The sequence below is a fragment of the Diospyros lotus genome, chromosome 1, assembly GCF_014633365.1.
Source record: "Diospyros lotus cultivar Yz01 chromosome 1, ASM1463336v1, whole genome shotgun sequence".
NCBI classification, from domain to species: domain Eukaryota; kingdom Viridiplantae; phylum Streptophyta; class Magnoliopsida; order Ericales; family Ebenaceae; genus Diospyros; species Diospyros lotus.
In genome coordinates, this window is record NC_068338.1 from 23572370 (window position 1) to 23595154 (window position 22785).

The 22785-nt window shown below is 37.8% G+C and overlaps 1 protein-coding gene across 7 annotated transcripts in view; it reads left to right on the forward strand.

Moving 5' to 3' along the window:
• LOC127795850 (xanthine dehydrogenase 1-like) overlaps positions 1-22785 on the forward strand; it is a 94154-nt gene that overhangs the window by 31205 nt on the left and 40164 nt on the right. For all 7 annotated transcript variants that reach the window (XM_052327789.1, XM_052327819.1, XM_052327810.1 and 4 more), the window contains 5 exons: positions 1511-1753; positions 15426-15740; positions 16681-16920; positions 19656-19940; positions 20051-20272. In XM_052327789.1, coding sequence (XP_052183749.1) covers positions 1511-1753; positions 15426-15740; positions 16681-16920; positions 19656-19940; positions 20051-20272 — 1305 coding nt within the window. The remainder of the gene's footprint in view (positions 1-1510; positions 1754-15425; positions 15741-16680; positions 16921-19655; positions 19941-20050; positions 20273-22785) is intronic.

A 22785-nucleotide genomic window follows, 5' to 3' on the forward strand; every position in this document is an offset into this window, starting at 1 on the left:
TTAATTTACCCTAACTTGTAAGGTTACTCTATGGCTATTGGGAGTATGCTAGGCTGGTATAATTCTGAATTTCGCATACCAATAACAATAACCTGTAAAAGAGTCCCTGGACAATACTGCAGCATAACACCAATATATTATGAACCTGTGAAAGGAACAAGTAAGAAGCAAATTAAGACTCAAGTTCATTCTAAGCATGATACATTATCTCCAAGGGGTTTCTTAAAAAATAATATCATTTAAGTCAACTTCTGAATGGCTCTTCTATGATTCTTAGGAAGTCTGTAGAAAGTCTTATAGGTGGACTCCTTTGTTACACTTCTCGCAAATGTGTAATTGGTGGATTATGAGATATGGCATGGGATAACTTTTAACAAGGCACTACTTGTATTTACAATTCAATAATTACATAAATGTTGGAAGTTGATACAATAAAAACCCAATAAATGCTGTCTCCCCAATCACAAACAGTTTACCTTGGGGATTAGACTTCTCCTCCCTCATAGCAACTAGGAATTAATGGATAGAAGCTGAGTAAAAAGGTTGGGCAATATAGATCTGTTGCGAACTCACAACACAAACCTTAGGGTATACACCGAATCGTTCAACCATGGACTCATGATAGCCAAAACAGGAAGCATAAACATACATACATAAAATAGAAACGAAAAGAAACGAAGAACGCAAAAAGGCAAAGATTTTTACCATGGTTTACCTCAAAATGAGGCTACATCCACGTTGAGCTCTAGTGAGAAGAGCTCACAGCACTAAAATAAAGAATCGGAGATTACACCCTCAAACCCTCACAAAATACTCTCTGTAAAATAGTGTTTCGCTAACAAAAATGCCCTATGATCACAAATGCAGATTAAAGGCGCAACCTATCGAACCAGAGAACTCAATAACACTATACAGAGCATTTACAGAGAATGAGAAAAGAGAAGCAAACCAGAAACCCTAGCCTGAAGATGAAGACTTCTCTCCCCCAATCTCTCTTTTCCTCTTTTCTTTTCTTTCTTATCGTCTGACGGTCCATATCGCAAGAGGGAAATTAATAGCGTCGATAGAAGGCTGGGATTGCTTCTCATAAAGCTTGTATCAATGGCTGAGATCAGATTGTGTAACACAATCGATTATTCCAACAGAAAGGCTATCGGGTAGAGAATACCATCGGGCGAAGGATAAAGCAAGCATCAAGGACGATTAGGCGCCTCCAGCAACTAGCGGATGGTTGCCGTGTGTTGCCATCCAGCAAGCGCCACTTGGCAGCCTGCAGTTGCTACACGCGGCCCTCCAATCAGCTAAGGCCAACGATGCCGTTTGGTGCTTCACAACCATCAAGATCTTTATGAGTTCTTGTAATTGATATATGATCTTCATCTAAAAATACTTTCATGGTGTTCTAATATTCTTTTCTAATTAAACATTCATGCTAGTTGCTTCTTTATCTCTCATTTTTATCTGAAGAAAATTTACTTACCAAAATTTCTGTCATCATATCTTTTTCCAGGTTACTGGTGAGGCAGAATACACTGATGACACAACAATGCCTCCTAATGGTTTACATGGTGCTCTAATATTAAGTCGAAAACCTCATGCTCGTATACTTTCCATAGATGATTCAGGAGTAAAGTGTTCGCCAGGATTTGCCGGAATTTTTTTTGCTAAGGATGTTCCAGGTGATAATTTTATTGGGCCAGTTATTTCTGATGAGGAACTTTTTGCTACAGAATTTGTCACATGTGTGGGACAGGTAAGGGCATTTGAGTTCAAAAATTTCATCTACTTATATTCTTAGAGGACTATGGATAGTTATCCCATGAAATGTATCATTTTATTGCATTTTACATGGCACTTGGAGGCACAGATCAATCTTCTTGAACATAAGTTCAGCATTGGAGGCAACATCTGATTGGTTATACATATGTTTGAAAATATATTGGCTCTACATATTCAAGCAAGGAGAAATTCAACACACAACAGCCTTGACATTGCAGGGTATTGGGATTATCAGATGCATGAAGCATTACTCCCATACATGAAGAGGATGTTTCTCCAGTTCCTATAGACTCTAGGTTGCAGTGTAGCAACTGAAGAAAGAACTAATTCTTCTGTATCTTGACCTGAATATTGCTTTACAATATATACTAGGGATCAGAAGATCATATCCTGATATCTTGGGAAAGAGAATAATGGATCATGAAATATACAAAAGAGAAAGGAAAAGAAAAAAACTTCTAACAAATCTCCAATAATCCTAAGAAATAAGAAGAGGACATATTTAGGAAAGAGATATATTTAGGAATAAGCCCTAAGAAAATGCACCCTAATATATTTAGGAAAGAAGATATATTGGGTGCATTTTCTAGTTCCTTTTCTTTATTGCAATAGGAAGATTAAGGTTATATTGCTCACTAGTAGATGAGGGAGAAAGCATTATTTCAGTACCTGGACTTAGTTTAGAGTCACGGATCTGTCTTTTGTCCAGATTGGGCTGTACATACCTTGAATAAACTTTCAATTCCCTAGATACTTGATTCAGTTGTGACTGCTGCCATACCTGGGGGATGTTTTGAGTTTTCAGTTCTAGTTGGGGTGGTTTGAATGACTTGAATTTCAGGACTTCTTCGGTATTAGGAAGTTCAGGTGTGCGTCGTGTAGGCTGTGTGAGTGTAAGCTATTGTATTAGTGGAGGCTGTGTGAGTGTAGGTTGCTGTACTAGTGGAGGTTGTGTGAGTATAGGCTGTTGTACCGGTTCTCGACTAGGTAGAAAGTCATCAGGAAAGATCAAATCCACACTCTAATTTTCCCTAGAAGTCTCCCTTAGAAAGTGAGAGAACTAGTTTGAGTAGAAGGGGTTGGTTTCAGAAAAAAGTGACATCCATAGTGACAAGATTTTATGACTAGGAGGATGGTAGCATTTGTACCCTTTTTGATAACTAGCATAACCAATGAAGATGCTTTAGGGCTTGAGGATCTAACTTAGTATGTTGTTGTTTATGGACATGAACATACGAAGTATAACTAATTATTTTTGGTAATAAACTTCTTGGATTGATACTCTTGGGATAAAATTGGCACAACATACCTAGAGGGCTTTGATTGCCATTGACACGAGAAGGAAACCTATTTATCAAGTAGGCAGTGGTTAAAACCACTTCAAAGAAGTATAGGAACATTATATTGAAAATGTAACTCCCTAGTAACCTCTAAGAGATGCTTGTTTTTGCGTTCAACAACCCCATTTTGTTGGGGGGTGTCAACGCATGAGGATTCATGAACTAGTTCTTTGGAATGAGATCAGAAATTGGTTGGAATACTCTTTCCCCTTATCAAATTGAAGCCTTTCCAAGTTGAGTTTTAATCTTACTATGGAATATGGGAAAAATTTGGTCATATTAGATTTTTCTTTCACAAGATACAACCAAGTTGTATGGGTACAATTATCAATAAATGAAACAAACCACCTAGCACCAGTGATTTTGGAACTTTAGATGGACCCCAAACATGAGAGTGAATTAAAGAGAAGAGTTTAGATGATGTTATTGAACTCAAAAGGAAAGATACATGATGACGTTTTGCAAACTCACATACATGTAAACTATCAATTGAAATGTTTTGAAAAAGTAAAGGAAACATAGTTCTAAGAAGCTGAAAAGGAGGATGACCAAGTCTGAATGATGAAGCCAGATTTTGGAAAGATGGGAGGTATAATCAGGTAAGCATAGTAACAACTGATTCTGCCCATCTAAGTCACCTTTAGTCTCTTCAGATAGTACAGCCCATTCCTTTCCTTAGCAGATCCAATTGTCCTATCCTGAAAAAAAAAAAAAAAAAAAAAAAAAAAGAGTATCACAAAATTTGATTGTAAAATTCAAGTCTTTGGTGATTTTGGAGATGGAGAGAAGATTGGTTGAGAGTTTGGGAACATGTAGGACATTAGGTAAGGAAAGGAGAGGGCAACTTTCAGGTTTCCATGACAAGCAATTGGAATAGCTGATCCATCAGCTACAAAGATCTTTCGGTTTTCAGGGACTAGCATGTAATTGTCAAATTTATTTGGGTAATGAGTCATATGATCGGTAGAACCAGAGTCCATGACCCATGATTGAGAACAGAAGATGTTGGAAGCTTTAGAGAAATCAGAAATGAGACACTTACCACTTTGAGCCAATGAACACACTAGAAGTCCTTGGTGAAGGAGTTAAGCAAACCTTTCAGCCTTTCAATGTCTTCTTTTCTGAATTCTCCAATGACAGTTGGTTTTTTCTTGAGAAATATCCTCCTCATTAGCAAGATTGACTTGGCTTTGCTTCTGTCCTTTGAGTCCACCATTCCTAGCCAATACTTGAGCCTTCCCATGAAGCTTGAAGCAATTATCCTTTGTATGTTGAGGTTTTTTGTAGTAGGAGCACCACAATCCATCTCGGTTGGACTATTTAGAGGAATCAGCCTTGTTCTGCCCTTGTCTTGGATTATATGGCTTATTTCCTCCATCTGCACCTTTTTTGGACATCATGTTGGAACCCTTGGTCGGTTGTGTCTCAAGCATAACTGCTCTCCTAGTTTCATCTGCTCGAATGATGGAGAAAACCTCACTAAGGGGTGGTAGCTGATCCTTTCTCAATACTTGCACTCTTATTTGATCATATCCCATATTTAGTCCTGTAGAAACTCAGAAGATCTATCCTTTTCAAGAAATTCAAGTTGGACTTTAGCATCTTCAGCACACTTCATCTTAAGATCTTGACATCTATTTCAAGCCAAAGACCATTCAAATAGTTATAATATTTAGTAATAGAGAGAGAACCTTGTATCGTAGATGAAACTTTGGTTTTTAGTTTGTAAATCATTACAACATCTTGCTTCATGGAGTTGGTCTTTTGAAGTGTCTCCCAAATATCCCGCACCATAGAAAGGAACATGAGATTTTTATTAATCTTTGGCTGTATTGAATTTCATATCCAAGACATGATCATCGAATCCTCCTCATCCCATGCTTGGAACTTGGGGTCATCACTACTCGGACCAGTCCCATCTAAGTGGCTAATCTTCCCTTTTCCCTTCAAGAGCATCGTCACGATTTGCGACCATTGCAGATAATTCTTCCCATTCAAGCGATATATGGCATTGATGCTTTGAAGCTCTCCACTTGAACCAGTCTACGAGAAATCAAGAATAGCTCCAAGATTGGATGACATGTTCTTGGAAGTCTTAGACATCTTCCCACCAAATAATCAGAAAAAAAAAAAGGAGATAGAAGGGAACAAGAATGGCAATGAAGGCCAAAATAGCAAAGGTGATGGCAATGAAGGCCAACAAGAAACCACGGGAAGTTCACATGTTAGCAATGAAGGCCGATAAGAAGTAGTAGATAACGTAAAGGGTTAAGAGGCATCAAAGCACGAGCCACTTTGATAACATCAAGAAAGAAATAATTCTTCTATATCTTGAACTGAATATCACTTTACAATATATGCTAGAGATCGGAGATCATATCCTAATATCTTAGGAAAGAGAATAATAGAGAAGATCACGAAATATACAAAAGAGAAAGAAAGGAAAAAAACAAAAAAATACTTCTAAGAAATCTCCAATTATCCTAAGAAATAGGAAGAGGACATATTTAGGAATAAATCATAAGAAATCACCAACAATCTTCAACAACCACCCTTTTAGCCTTCAAGGTCATCCTAATATTCAACAACAATGACGAATCACCAAATCTTAATCCCTCTAGGTGGGTTCAGCTACATAGGTGCCGCTGTTTCTTCAAGCCATGTTAATTGTGTCTTGTGCATCTTTACTTCAATAGGTGCTACTTGAACCTTATTTCATATAACCTAATTTTATTTTTGTCATTTTTCATAAGATCGTACATGTATGATAACATTGTTATCTCAGTTATGCCCATATTTTACACATTTTAGTGCTTAATTGTCCAATTTGTTCCATACAATAAAGCTAATTTTTTAGTTGAGCAATTGTTTTAGTTTCAAATGGATCTTACAGTCGCATAAAAATTTGGAAGCACTTATCTGATATCCTACTTGAATCTGCAAGTGACATCCTTAATAGTCTTCCTTTCTTTTAAAAAATTGATCTGAGATATCTAAGCTCTTCTTTTCTTGGGTTAACATGATTTTTAAGAATCACTACAACATTAGTAACATTTTATTTTTATTTCACTTATATTTTATCTATTAAGTTTTTGACTTGCTCAACTTGAAGCCTTTGGATTTCAAGATATTATTCCATACATGAGCTCGATATTCATGCCTTTTTGGGTCCCATCAAGGTTGTGCTTAGGAGAGATTTAGTAATGGAATGGAATTGAAATGAAGGAAATGGAATGAAATATTATCTCTTTTTGCTTGGGAGAAGATATTATGAGAAGTAATGGAATTGGATGGAAAAAATGGATAGATGAGTCTCTTTTTCATCCAATCTCCCCCAATTTGGAGGAGACCAAAAATGCTCATTTGGAGGAGATTGGATGGAAAAGGGTTCCATCCAATCTCTTGCCATTCCATTACTAGTAGGTCTCCCGAACAAAGAAAATCTCTTTCCATCACTTACCATTCCATCCAACTCCATTACTTCAACATCCTCCCAAAACACACTAAGACAATTTTATCTACAAAATATTTACCAAGGCACCTCCTTTTGGATATGCTTAATGAGTTCATCCATCACTAGAGCAAAGAGGCAAGTGTTCTATATAGATCATTGATCAAATTCAATTGTAATAATAAAATACCTTATCATGTCTTCCACAAGTCTTAAGACATGTTTCTATTATATGATACGTCTTAATAAATTGTATATAAACGACCTAGACTCCAAGCTCTTCTAAAACCCTCTTCAAGACTTATAGATTCCATAGTAAGGTTTTTCTAAGCTTATAGTATTACTGATACCTTCATCTCTTTATAATTTTCACAGCCTTTACCATTTTCCTTATTCTTATAAGTGGGCACTGGAATACTTTCTCTCCACTCGTCAAACATCCTCTTTGAGTCAAGGATTATGTTAAATAGTTTTGTTAATTATGCCATACAAGAAAAGATAAAAATAAGCAATGAGATCATAGGTAAGGGTGGGCAGGACGTTTTTGATACACTTTTTTTTCTTAAAAGTAATTTGTTTTCCCCCTTCTAAGTGCACTATTTGATTCTTGGGCTTTGCATCTTATCATCCTTAATTTTTTGACATGCATGTTGAGGACCATAAGCCTATGTTGAGTGGTCAGACACTATCCTGCTATATCTTCGCAATCCTTGTGATATAACTAATCCCCTTTGATGCATAAGAAAGAAGTTGATTTGGATATTTGATAAGCCATTTCTATAGAGTCATGCTACTTGTACATCATTTATGTACATCTTGGGCTACACAATGTACATAAATGACATAAATACCCCTCGCCTCACTGCTCCTTAGCGCCTTGGGTGAGAGCATTTTAGACATTAAAACATCATTATGTAGTCCAAGATATACACCATGATGTACCAATAACATTTTTTATTTCTATATGTGACCAAATTTCATCACCCTTCTTGGAAATGATATTAATTATGATGAGATCAATATGTTATGGCAAAATTGAAAATAGCTCTTCCCTTGTTTTTTCTTTCTCCAAGGCCGTTACCTTTATTCACATCTCCGTATCCATTTGCTTCTTTGCCCAAGGAAGATTCAGAGTCACTTCCTGTAATGATCTTTTGTCCTCTAGGTACTCTAGGCCACAGGCCCTCTAAATCCTCCCAAAATTTTGCCTTTATCTTTTCTCTGACTTGTGGTGTATATGTATTGAAAACATTCAGTCCTTTCTTTTAGAACAACTTTAGTTGCAATAATCTTATGTCCTAACCCCTTCACATTTGCTGCCTCATTCTTTATAATCTTATCTATTATAGTATCCAAAGCATTCCTACTATGGTCCTTCTTTGAGTATCAAAATTTATATATGGATTCATCAAACATTTTAGCCTTTCTCACCGACCCATCTTATCTTTTGAAGGCAAATAATAGTAATTCTTTACCTGATCTTCACATTTGCTACCTCCATTGATTTTCCTACAAAGTTAAAATATTCCATTGTTGAAGAGAATGTGATATTCAGATGGTATTTGCTTTTGTTTCATTTCTGTATATCTATTTCTTTATGTTTTGCGTTACTGTTATGTGAGTTTGTATATGAGGCGGTAGTCCCTTTTGTTAGTTATAAAGCTGTATATATATACTGCTTATGTTATGTATTTTGTAGGTTGGTTTTACACAGTTAATGAACTTTAGCACATAAGTTTCTCTCTCTATCTTTGTTTTCCTAAGGCTCTATGCCTTAGGGTTTCCGTCTTACATGGTATTAGGGCCATAACCTGCTAATGGCATTTGTTCACAAGAATCGTTCCTCCTCTACCTCTCCTCTTGTTCGATCTACATCAAATGTTTCATCCGTGTCTTAATTCGATTTCGCAGCTGTATCTAAAGCCTTTAGTTTCATTCCTCTGAAGCTTGATTCAAAGAACTATATCTTTTTGAAGGCTCAAATCTTAGCCACAGTCTGAGCCTTCGGCCTCATTTCGTTCTTGAACAAATCTTCTCCTCCTTCGAAATACATAATTGACTCCACAAGTGATAATTCAACTGTGAATTCTTAGGTGAATCCAAAATATATGAGCTGGCTTTGATCTGACCAACTGCTTCTAGGATGGCTCTTCTCGACAATTACTGAAGAAGTGTTGGCACAGGTGATTCAACGCGAATCATCTACCGAGGTATGGTTCTATCTTGAAAAATGATATGATAGACAAACTATAGTTAAGTCTTTTCAGTTAAAACAACAGCTGAGGTCTGTTAAAAAGGAGAATTTGTCAATTAATGAATATGTCTTAAAGATTAAGACTATAAGTCATTCTCTAGCAACTATAGGAGAGCCTTTAAGTGATAATGAATTGCTTCTTGCTATTCTAAATGGTTTAAATCAAGATTATGATACTGTTGTGAGCTTGATAACCTATCAGATGGACGATATAAATCTGGAGAAGGTCCAATATTTGTTGCTTATGCATGAATAACGATTGGTGGTTAAGAATGTGCCTTAATCGTCTCTGCAGTTTGAGTCGATGTCGTCTAATATGAATGTGTCTAATATGAATGTTAATGTGGCTTCACATCAAAGTAATGGAAATTTTGGTTATAGTTGAGGCAGATATGCATAGAGAGGAGGAGGTTCGGGGTTTAGAGGAGGTAGGGGTTGAGGCAGGTCTTCAGACAGAAAATTCTATTGTCAGTTGTGTGGAAAGCCAGGGCATTTCGTGGATAAGTGCTAGTACCAGTTTGACTGAAATTTTACTCGAGTGAATAATTAGACTACTAGTAGACCTACTGGAAATTTTAATACTGGAAATCAATTCGATTCAAGTGCTTACATGGCAATCTTTAGTGATTCTAATGGAGCCTACACTAATGAGAATGGATCAGTGATAGGCTCACAGTTTCATAGTTCTACAGAACAGTTTATTTCTCAACAATCCTCTCAGTTTATTCCTCAACAATCATCTCTTTCTGATCCAGCCTGGTTTGTGGACTCAGGAGCCACAAACCACATTACTTAGAGCCTGCATAACCTGTCCCTTCATTCACCTTATCATGGTGGGGACAAAGTCACTATAGGCAATGGTAAGCAGTTGCCAATTACTCATGTTGGTTCAGGCATGTTAAATACTACTTCAAATTCATTTCTTTGTATACCTAATGTTCTTCATGTTCCTAGTATACATAAAAATCTCCTTAGTGTTTCTCAACTTACTAGAGATCGTAATGTAGTGGCTGAATTTCATTCTAATATTTGTTTTATTAAGGATAAAGGATCGGGGGCAGTTATTCTATGGGGACATCTTAAGGATGGGCTATATCGGCTAGTTCTAGCATCTTGTTTCATTGCAACTAGCACTCCAGCCCAATCCCTAGAGCCGCTTCCTATTCATTCAGCTGTTACTTTGTCTAATTCATGTAACACTGCCAGAGCATGTAAAGGACAGTATTCATTTGTTCATGAACTGTCAAAAGATGTTTGTGTGGCTCAAAACACTAGTAGTTGCTAAGATTGGCACAAAAAATTAGGCCATCCTTCATTGAATGTACTACAAAAAGTATTGAACAAATTTGGAATTTCTTGTTCATCTTCCAGTTTGTCCTTTTGTGATTCTTGCAAAGTAGGTAAATTGCACCAACTTCCCTTTGCTTCCCATGAGATTATTGCTATTCGTCCATTACAACTTGTGTATTCTGATCTCTGGGGACCAGCACCTATGTTATCTATGGAAGGTTTTCGATATTATATCATTTTTTTAGATGCTTATACTAGATACACTTGGTTATATCCTTTAAAACTCAAATCATATGTCTTGTTGGTGTTTAGTACCTTTCATAAATTGGATGAAAATCAGTTTGAAACCAAGCTTCAAGCTTTGCAAACTAACAGTGGGGGGGAATACTGTGCATGTTTACCCTATCTACATAACAATGGTATTCAGCCTAGGTTCACATGCCCTCACACTCATCAATAAAATGGGGTTGCTGAAAGAAAGCATAGGCATATAGGTGAAATGGGGTTGACACTATTGCCTCATGCTAAAATGCGTTTAAAGTTTTGGGTAGAAGCCTTTCTCACTCCTGTTCACGTGATCAACCTCCTACCCTTTACATCTGTTCAATCTCAAGTTCCTTTTGAATTGTTATATCAAAAACCTCCTAACTATCTTCTGCTTAAGCCTTTTGGCTGTGAGTGTTTTCCCTTGCTTCAACCTTATAACAAACATAAATTTGAGTTTCACTCAACCAAGTGTATCTTTATTGGATATAGTTCCACTCAAGTTGGTTACAAATGTCTACATTCATCTGGTCGCATATACACTACTCGACATGTTAAGTTTAATGACCAGGACTTTCCTTTTTCAACTATCTTTTATTCATCTCAAGGGACTGCTGACTTGTCTACAAATTCAAACTTTAGCAGTCCTACTACAGAGTTTCTTCATCCTATTTTTTCTTCCTCTTCTTCTTGTCAGTGCCCCGTAGTTGCTCCTTCTCCACATCCAATCCTGAATACTGCAGACAATTCTAATCATTCTACAACTTCTAGTCCTATTGCCACCACATCATCTCCTTTGTCTTTTGCACCTCTTGCTCCACCTATCTCAAAGCTTCCCAAACATAAAGCTACTCCAGCCCCATCAGTACACCCTATGCTTACTCGGCTTAAGTCCAGACAACTTGTTCATAACTCTCCTCATGCCTTAGTGAGGTCATTTGAGCCAACATCCGTTAGTGAGGCTCTTTTAGAGTCACGATGGGTTAAAGCCATGGAAGAAGAATATACTGCTTTACAAAGGAATCATACTTGGGAGTTGGTTCCCTATATTGCTGATATGAATCTTGTTGGAAGCAAATGGGTTTTTCGGGTAAAGTTTAAGCCTGATGGGTCTGTTTTAAAGTATAAAGCTTGGCTAGTTGCAAAAGGTTTTCTCCAAAATCTAGGTGTGGACTATGTTGAAACCTTTAGTCCAGTGGTTAAGGCACCCACAAGTGGATGTAAACAATGCATTTTTTTTTTTGATCAAATCAGTAAATTTGTATAAATGATCAAATGTACAAACAATCACTGGGCATACCCAGGAACCATGGATAACATCCAAAAACTGCAGGGCAATAGCTAGGCTATCAAAAAGGACCAAAACATGAGGATACATAGTAAATATTACTTTGTATACAAAGGTTGTAATCCTATGAATGAGCCCCTCCACAGAAGGCTGAACATTATAAAAAATAAGGCAATTCCTTGTTGCCCATATTTGATAGACCGAACAAGCAAGGGCGATTTTCTTAGCATTGCATATCCAAGAGGATCCTCTGGCGTCTTTCTTCAGCCATTTGAGGGCACTAGGGATCGAAGTCGTGGCTCTAGAAATGCCAAACCACGTTTTTATATGCTCTCAGACTGCCGAACTGACTAGACAACGGAAAAATAGATGACCGACAGATTCCTTAGCCCCATTACACAAGGGGCAGGTGCGGTCAATGTCCAAAAATAAGAGCTTGTCACGAATTAGGATGTTGGACCTAACACATAACTATAACATGAAGACATGCTTAGAAACAAGGCAGGGATGCCAAAGTGTCTTCGCCCAAACCTTGACATGCTCCTTCAGTCGAAAGAACTCATAGGCAGGATGAACATCAAAAGTAGGACCATTGGCCCAGCTCTCAAGCAGGATCCTGGCAGCCTCCGCTAACCCTCAAGCCTCACACATGGCATCCCTAATAAGCATCATCCTTTTCATCAAAGGGGAGTTGTCATTCCGGACTTGCCTTTGCCAAATGGAAGCCATATGCAAGAATTCCTGATGGATCCACTGAACCCACAAAGTGTCATTTTTCCGATGAATGTCCCATAGGTTCTTGACAAGCAGCCCAGAATTCCAGCTTTTATGATGCTTAAGGCCTAAGTCGTCCTCACATTTAGGCTTACAAACATCTTTCCAGGCAACAAGGGAGGCCTTGGAGTTCCAAAGGAAGCATCTGCAAAGGTTATAAATCTGCTAGATAACAGTTGCAGGGACAAGGAGAATGGTGCACCAAAAACATACCACACCTTGGATCACAACACGGATAAGCTCCAGCCACCCCGCATATGATAGGGAAGCTGCATGCCAAGCTTTAATATTATCTGAAATCTTTGAAATAAGCTGATCATAGTGATTGACCCTAAGTTTAACCGCTGCCAAAGGGATGCCAAGATACTGAAAAGGCATAACCCCTTTGGGAAACCAGCCACATCGAGAATACGTTGGAGATCCTGACCCTCAATACCAGTAATGAAGATACTAGACTTAAGAGCATTGGCCTGCAGACCCAATTTAGGTTCAAAATCCTTAAGGCAGTCCATAATGATACGAATAGATGGCTCGTCCCCTCTGGCAAACAGCATAAGATCATCAACAAAAGCCAAATGAGATATCTTAAGCTTATTACACTTGGGGTGGAATTTGAAATCAGACCCATCCGTAGCCAAATTGAGGGCCCGAGATAGGTATTCCAAGCATAGCACGAACAGAAAGGGAGACAGGGGGTTTCCTTGCCGTAGGCCTCTCTGGCCTTTAAAGAACCACGCATGCTACCATTGATAATCAAAGAATAGGATGCCGTAGACACGCATTCAATAATACACATAATAAATAGGGATGAGAAGCCAAGACCCTCTAAGAGCTGCTACAGGAAATGCCAACTTACAGAGTCATATGCTTTGCGGAGATCCACCTTAGTGAGGCATCTCGGAGAAATTCTTTTCCGAGCATACTTTTGCATTAGCTCTTGTGCAAGCTGAACACTACAATGCATTTTTGAATGGTGATTTAGTTGAGACAGTGTATATGGGCTCAACCGAAAGGGTTTGTGAATGTTTCAAAACCAACTCATGTATGTCGATTGATAAAGTCTTAATATGGATTGAAATAAGCTCCTCGAGCTTGGTATAATAAGCTGAAAGAAGCCTTAATTAACTGGGGTTTTGTTTGGTCAGTTTCAGATGCTTCTTTGTTCATAAAGTGAACAAATGATTATGTGTTGTCTGTGCTTCTATGTGTAGACAATATACTCCTTACTGTCTCTAGTTCTATTGCTCTTAAGGCTTGTATTCATGATCTCGATTGTTAATTTGCATTAAAAACTCTAGGAGCTGTTAGTTATTTCTTAGGATTTGAAGCCTACAGGAATACAGGTGGTCTTTATCTTACTCAAACAAAATATGTTGTGGATCTGTTAAAGAAAGTTGGTATGGAGGACTGTAAGCGTTGTGAGACTCCTACGAATGCTGGAATTTCATTAACGGATGAAGGAAAAGATCTTCTTAATCCAGCTCTCTCTCGAACCATTATAGGCTCTCTACAATACTTGACATATACAAGACCCGATATTGCTTTTGTTGTTAACAAGTTGAGTCACTTTCCAGCCAAACCTAAGAGTCAACACTGGTTAGCTTGCAAGAGGTTGCTTTAGTATATAAAGGGAACAATTGGTCTCGGTTTGTTTTTCTCCTCCACACCTGGAAATTTGAATTTGATAGTCTTTACCGATGCCGATCATGCTGGGTGCAAGGTCACTAGGAGTACTAGTGGGTTTTGTGTGTATCTTGGTCAAAACCTTATTGTTTGGGGCTCCAAAAAGCAATTAGTTGTTGCACGTTCCATAGGGGAGGCTGAGTATAGAGTTGTTGCATTGGGAGTGATGGAACTTCTATGGCTTAAGTCCTTGTTTGTGGAGTTGGGTTATCTGAATGTTACAACTCCAGTTCTCTGGTGTGATAATTTAGCAGCCAAAAGCACGGTTGAGAATCCTATTTTTCACTCAAGAACAAAACATGTTGGTGTTGATGTGCATTTCGTTAGGGAAAAGGGTGAAGCAGAAATTCGATGTGTCCCTACATTTGAGCAGTAGCTGATATCCTAACCAAGAGTTTACCTAGAGACAAGTTTCAGATGTTATGTGGTAAACTCAGGCTTGCTTGGACTCCTGTCAGCTGGTGAACAAAGATGTACAACAAGGACAGTATCTCACATAAATCTATATCCTAAAGAGCTGCTGGAGGAGCATGATTTGAAGGGGAGTGTTGAAGAGAATGTGATATTCAGATAGTATTTGCTTCTGTTTCATTTCTGTATTTCTGTTTTTTTCTGTTTTGCGTTACTGTTATGTGAGTTTGTATATGAGGCGGTAGTCCCTCTTGTCGGTTATAAAGCTGTATATATATACAGCTTATGTCATGTATTTTGTAGGTTGGTTTTACACAGTTAATGAACTTCAGCACATAAGTTTCTCTCTCTATCTTTGTTTTCCTAAGACTCTATGCCCTAGGGTTTCCGTCTTACATCCATGATTCAGTCCTCTAAGCCTTTGGTCTTCCACTTACATTTTTACTTGCAATCACTTGTGAAAATGCTATAATTCTTGTGAATTTAACACTATGACCGCTAAATTGCATTTTGACTTGGGTGGTATAATGCATCAATAAGCGGTTTACCTACCCAATGAAATCATTTTGTGTCTAGAATGCATGTTTAGAAACCAAGGGCTTCTATGCTGACCATCAGCTATCTAACGCATCCATCCTTTTTCATCAGGATTTGGGATAGATAGTCATAAGGAGAAATAATTTCAACAGTAAAAGTGTTGAGGGGATAACTCAATTTATAGGTTAAGTTGTTATCCTTAAGTTCATTGGAAGAAAATAACTGGTCACTTTAATCTTCAATCTGTTTCAGATGATGTTAGCTGTATAGCACTTCAACTTATACTTACATTAGTATCATCATTATTGGCATTCTAAATGCACAGAATGATGTCTCTCTATGTGTCTCATCAAGGTTATCGGTGTGGTTGTTGCTGACACCCATCTACATGCAAAACAAGCAGCACGAAAGGTTCATGTGGAGTATGAAGATCTCCCAGCAATCCTATCAATACAAGATGCCCTGAAATCTCACAGTTTCCATCCAAATACAGAGAAGCATTTAGAGAAAGGAGATGTGGATCTCTGTTTCCAGTCAGGTCAGTGTGACAGAATCATTGAGGGGGAGGTTCAAGTAGGAGGTCAGGAACACTTTTATTTGGAGCCTCAAAGCAGTTTAGTGTGGACTATGGATGGTGGCAATGAGGTTCATATGGTTTCATCCACACAAGTAAGTTTTTTTGTTTGAACTGTTAGTCACTGTACCTCCTTTCCTAAATTTATCTTATTATATGTTCAATCAGAAGAATTTGTATACAGAAAGATTATGTTATCTTGCTTGGGGAGAATTAATGAATGCTTACAACAGAACCACCTTGTGAGGAACCTATTTTGTATGTACCCTGTGGCTACATGATGATTGATGATTGTTGGGAAGTCCATAACTTGTGTGTCAGCTTCCAGTAGAATTTGTTACACAATCTGCTGGAAGTCTTAATATGTATATTCTGTGGTTTTGGTTGTTAGACAAGGGGCATTCAGCAGTGGTGAGGGATTATGAACCAGTAATTAAAAGTTCTTTTTATTTATCTTGTCTATTTGTTTATTGATTGTTGTCATCTTCAGAACCTTATTCTTAAAAAATGAACTGCTTTTGCTTATTTTAATAGCTCACCTCCATGTTTGATCAATATGTTCTATGCTTTCTTGGTTTTATTCTGAAGGGCCATCCTTCAGTTTAGGTTCCATGAGTAACAATGTTGAGACCAAAAAATAATAATATAAAAGATAAAGTTGACCCTCTAATAGCTTAAGCTTTTAGATGAGTTGGTAACAATTTAAAATGGTATAAGAGCAAACAAAGGTTTTGGGTTCAGATTTTACCTCTAACCCAATATTTAAATTGTTGTATGTATTTGGACTAGTTCTTTAGTGAAGTCTGGCCACATGCGAGAGGGCATGTTGGGAGTAAAAAATAATAATATAAAAAATAAAGTTAACTCTCTATCTAATAGCTTAAATTTTTAGATGAGATGGTAGTTAACAACTTAACACAATGCATGATCATTTATTGCAGGTTCCATGAAGTAGCAAGTCCAATTCAGTCTGTATATGATGCTCGTCTTCAGATTTATTTATTTTATTTTTTTATGGGTTTTCACTCTTTGTAGGCACCTCAAAAACACCAAAAGTATGTTTCACATGTTCTTGGCCTTCCCATGTCAAAAGTAGTTTGCAAAACAAAACGTATTGGTGGTGGATTTGGTGGAAAAGAAACGAGGTCAGCTTTCCTGGCTGCTGCGGCTTCAGTTCCTGCATACCTGCTTAAGCAACCTGTCAAAATAACATTAGACAGGGATGTAGATATGATGATAACTGGGCAGCGACATAGCTTTCTTGGGAAGTACAAGGTACTACTTATATTCCACATATTAAAATAAGGGAGTTGTATCCTTTCCTGCAGTACGTCATCTAAGCAGTATCAGAAGAGACCAACCGATGATATGTGGGTTATGTTTGTCTGCAAGATGGTGTGGAATGGATTAAACTTTTTTTTTGATTAGTAAAGGTAAAAGTGTATAATGATCAAAGTGAACTGTACAAATCCACTGGGCATACCCAAGCAAAACTAAAAGGCGACTAAACTTGCCACAAGGCCAAACTCTCATAGTGAGTTAAAACATAAGGATACAAAGAAAAAATTACTCTATATACATGTGTTTTAACCGTACTAACAATGACTTCAATAGAAGGAGATTGGCCCTAAAAAACATGACGATTTCTGGCAGACCAAAGGAAATAAACAGTGCTTGCGAGCCCAAGCTTCTTGGCCTTGCATTGCCAAGACGATCCTCTTAAATCATGTCTGCTTCAATATAAAGCTCTGCCTAATGTTGGCAGCCTTCTAGAGATGCCAAGCCATGATCTGATATGATCCCAAACAACTGCACTAACTTGACATTGGAAAAATAAGTGCTGATGCGATTCCTCATGAGTCCCACAAAGGCCACAATTACGCTCAATATCAACGAAGAGAATTCTGTCCCTCGTAAACAATTTACCTTGGGCACACAGCCACAAAATAAAAGCTTGCTTTGGAGTAATGAGGGAATTCCAAATAGCAGTGGCCCAGATCTTCTTCGAACCTTTCGGCCTGAAGAAATCATACACCTTGGCAGTGCTGAATTCTGTCTCATTGCCCCACTAAGTAAGTAATCTGACTGCTGCCTCCATTGATCCTTGTGAGTTACACAGGATGTCTCTAATAATCAGGATCCTTTTCAAAATGGGAGAATCATCCTTCTTGGCCTGCTTCCTCCAAACTGAATCTGAACGCAAATAAACATGATGAATCCATCGGATCCAAAGAGACTCCTTCCTGCAATGAATGTTCCACAGAAGTTTAGAGATAAGGGCATTATTCCACCCTTTCAAATCCTTGAAACCCAAGCCGCCTTCCATCTTCGATAAACAAATATTTTTCCAAGAAATAAGGGCCTGCTTAGAGCTCCACAGGAATTGTCTACATAAGGGATATATGTTATCAATAACAGCTGCTGGAATTGGCAGCACCGATAACCAATAACATTCAATTCCCTGCAAAACAGCCCGGATTAATTCAGCCTTGCCAGCATAAGATAAGGTAGCCGAGGACCAAGAATTTATGGAAGCAGCTATTTTATCTGTGAGGGCCGAATAATGAATAATTTTCAGCTTCTTGGCTGCAAGCGGAATACCAAGATATACCGAATAGGCAATTACCCATGCAGGAACGAGGAGAGGCCTTGAATGATCTCCAAATCCTGATCAGGAATGCCAGCAGAAAACATCACTGATTTGGAAAAATTAGCAGAGAGACCCGACTGCACCAAGGTTAGCTAAACACTCTATGGATTAAACTTGTCTGGAGATGAACTGGGATAAGTGAAGTGCTGAGTGCTGGGATTACTAGTCCCACCCATATCCACTTCAATCATTATTTGTCTCTCGAGAAATCTTTGGATAAAACAGTTTTATCTCTACTACATCACTCAGGATAAAGCATTCCATGAAATTAGTTCTCTCCTTCCTCAATAATGAATCCCAAAAGCACCCTGAGCTCCATCCTGCCGTGAAGCTGATTGGCCATATCATAACCAATTACCCATCCTCTTTCCATCTCTTCTCCATTTCCATCATGTCTCTCAAAACCTGCAGGATATCAATTTACACTTAAATAGGTTGCACTTAACAAATAATACATTTCCTAAGGTAGGATAAATTGTAAACACCAACCATAAACTACAAGGTATCAACCCATCAACTTCCTGTTATGTGGGAAAAGGCTTCATATATTTGTTTCAGTCTCACCCTTTTTTGTCCTATATCTTTTCTTATCTGCAGCAGTTGCATAAACCAAATTTCATGTGCCCTCTAGGTCTCCAATACAATTCTAACACACAACAAAGCATTTAGTTAAGTGTAAATTGCTCTCAGACTCCCTGTGGCTTGAGCCATTTGCAAGGAGATCCCGTGTTAAAAATGTCTTAGAAGCTCCTTTTGGTTTTCCTTTTTTGTACAGATCCCCCTCTGTTAAGTCAATAGCAAAATGGCTGGGCCTTCTTTTAATAAATTCTTGTGGCCTAAAATATGCGGGCTTAAAAGAGAAAGCAACAAGGGAGAAAAGAGGAATGGGCTGTTTAGTTGTGGAAAACAACCCCAGTTTTCCAGAAAATTTCTCCATAGAAAATGGAAAATTAGAAAACTTGTTCAAATACAAAACTTATCCAAATAGAAAATGGAGATATGGAAAACACGGTTTTCCAAACATTTTCCCCAAATCATTTCCATCTACTTATCTGACACAAGTTACACAAAGGAAATTAAAACATCTCCCTTTTTGAACATATGTTCCAATTTTCTAGAGTGTTTTGTGTTTTTAATATTTGAATGTGTTTTTCAAATTTTATAGGGAAAATGAAAACTATAGATTCTTTAGAAAATTGGGGATAAAAACTGGATATCATTTTCTATAACTAAACAGCCCCAAAGTGTTCTTTTCAAAATTTTCAGTTGGATGTTCTTAAATTTGTTAATGTTCTTTCTTCTTCTTGTTATATTATTTGAAAATAGCATGCTAATATCAATGCTAAATCATCTGATGCAGGTTGGATTTAAGAATGATGGAAAAGTACTTGCTCTTGATCTTGAAATCTATAACAATGCTGGAAATTCACTCGATCTGTCTCTTGCTATACTTGACCGTGCAATGCTGCACTCTGACAATGTATATGAAATCCCAAATGTTAAGATAAAGGGAAGGGTTTGCTTCACTAATTTCCCCAGCAACACTGCCTTCCGAGGATTTGGTGGTCCTCAAGGTATGCTTATTACAGAAAATTGGATTCAAAGAATTGCAATGGAACTTAGAAAAACTCCAGAAGAGATTAGGGTAAGCCACTGCTCGTCATATCTTTTAGTTTTGTATTTGTGTAATAAATCTAGTTCATAACTCACTTTGCAATGTATTAATTACTATTACAAAATGGATTTTCTCATCAGGAAACAAATTTTCTGATGGACGGTTCAGTATTGCATTTCGGTCAACAAATTGAGCACTGTACCTTACAGAGGCTCTGGAATGAGCTGAAATCATCATGTGGTTTTCTGAAGGCCCGTGGAGAAGTTGAACAGTTTAATTTTCATAATCGGTGGAAGAAACATGGGGTGGCAATGGTCCCAACCAAATTTGGAATTTCTTTTACAACCAAATTCATGAACCAGGTAATATTTGGAATTAATATTGGTATGGTTGGATTCTCATGTAGGATGATGTTATGATATTGAAGAGGCTTTCTGATCTATGATTTATCCATCCAGATCTGGAGTGAAAAAATGATACTTTAGGTGTGACCCTTGCAAGAAAATAATTATGAAAAATTCATAGGGATACAAGTCATTATCAGTATTATGAATATTTTCACATTACACCTTGTTTCTGAATTCATGATCACTTGATAGACTTATTATTTTGATTTAGTCAATTTTCTTTTGGAACCCCAGGGGGTGTTCTACTCTCTCCTTCCCTCTATCTCTCTCTCTGACGCACGCACATACACATTCATCCCATTCATTCACTCAATTACTAGTGTAGTGTCATGTCTGTGTTGATTTGAGTGGCTTATAGATGGAAAGTTTTTGGAAATGGGATAATATATTGATAAAAGTTGCAAGCATCAACTACATATACTTATATTTACACTAAGTGTAGTTGAACAAGAAATCATCATTTTATTATCCTACATATAGCTATGGTTGAGTAATATAACGAGTTTGAGGTCCACATGTGTGATTTATTTTAGATCAAGTAATTGTGTAACTGAAGTTAATTTTTTACTCTTGAGAAGCACAAATGCATCATTTTATAGTTGGTTTATCCAATTTTGCAATAATTTGGAGCAAGACCTCCTTTGTCTGCTTGATTACTTACTATCTAGATGACAGAAAATTGTTTCCTTTAATCTTGGCTTATAGGTGATTGCTCAGTTTCAAATCTCTATTTCTCTACCAATAATAAATGTTGGAGGCTGCACATTTTGATTTTGCAAATTTTAATCATCCAAGCCTGACCAAATTTCAGAAGAAGAAAACAACGAAAAGGAGCCTTTAGCAAATGAAAAGATAGCAAGAATTCTCACCATGGTTTTTGCTGGCAGTATAGGAGCTGAAAATTATTGCAACATAATTTCAGAAGGGAAGAAAAAAATATATGCATTGATAAGTATGATCTAATTGAAATTTAAAGAAGTTCTTTTCCCCATATTGACAAAAGCATTAGCACAATTGGACACAAGAAGAGAAAGGCATAACCAAGTATGTCAAGTGGAGCTTTTCTATTTTTTTTTTTGATCAAGATGTAAATATATATAAAGATCAAAATGTACAGTATATACCGGGCATACCCGGGCCCAAGAGAAACACCAAGACTATAGCTCCTGAGCAAGAGACTCGTACTCGATTAAAACATGAGGATACAAAGAAAACATAGCTTTGTATACAAAAGTTTTAATCCTATAGGAAATGCTCTCACAACAAGGATTAACATTCTCAAAAATAGCACGATTTCTAGCTTCCCAAATGTGGTAGACCGTGGTTGCCAAAGCCATCCTTTTAACTCGACTCAGCCAAGAAGATCCCTTAGCTTGATGCTGCAACCACTTTAACGCCCTTGGCAATGAAGACATAGCACGAGCAAGGCCAAACCAAGTCTTGATCGAGCTCCAAATGTCCAAGCTAACTTGACATTGAAAGAAGATATGACCCACAGACTCATCAGCAACACCACACATAGGGCATGAACGATTGATATCAAGGAACAAAAGCCTATCCTTTGTGAGAATTCTTGCCTTGGCACACAGCCACAAAATGAAGGCATGTTTGGGAATAAGGTTGGACTTCCACACCATCGAAGCTCACATAGCTCTCTACCCCTTGGGCCTAAAATAATCATACGCTATCTTGGTGCTAAAGGACCCACTTTTGCTCCACCCTTCAAAAATAGACAGTGCACCATTGAGGGAACCTCCATCTTGAAGTATAATGTCCCTGATACTCATCAACTTTTTGAATAAAGAAGAATGATCCTCTCTACGCTCCCTCTCCCATATGGATGCTGCCCCTAAATACTAATGGCCTATCCATTTCACCCACACAGAGTCCTTCTTGGAGATAATGTTCCATAATAACTTGGATAACAACCTAGTGTTCCAGCTTCTAAGATCTCTAAGACCCAGGCCACCTTTAGACTTCGGCATACACACAGACCTCCAAGGAACCAATGAGAACTTAGAATTCCATAAGAAGAGCCTACACAACCGAGCTATATTATCAATCACAGCACCAGGAACATTGAGGATTGAAAGCCAATAACATTTGGTCTCTTGTAGGACAGCTTGAATAAGCTCGGTTCTCCCAGCATACGAAAATGAAGAAGCTGTCCATGAACTGATACAATCTGAAATTTTGTTAATAAGAGGCGCATAAAAGCTCACTCTTAGCTTCTGAGCCGCTATAGGAAGCCCCAAATACCGGAAGGGCATACTGCCTCTTTGGAAGCCTGTAATACTAAGGATATCCTGCATATCCCCACCTTGGATCCTTGCAGTAAAAATGCTAGACTTCCTCAAATTAGCAGACTAACCAGATATAGCAGCAAAATCATTAAGGCAGCACATCAGCATCAAAACAGAAATGGGATCCCCCCAGACATGAGCATAATATCGTCTGCAAAATTAAGG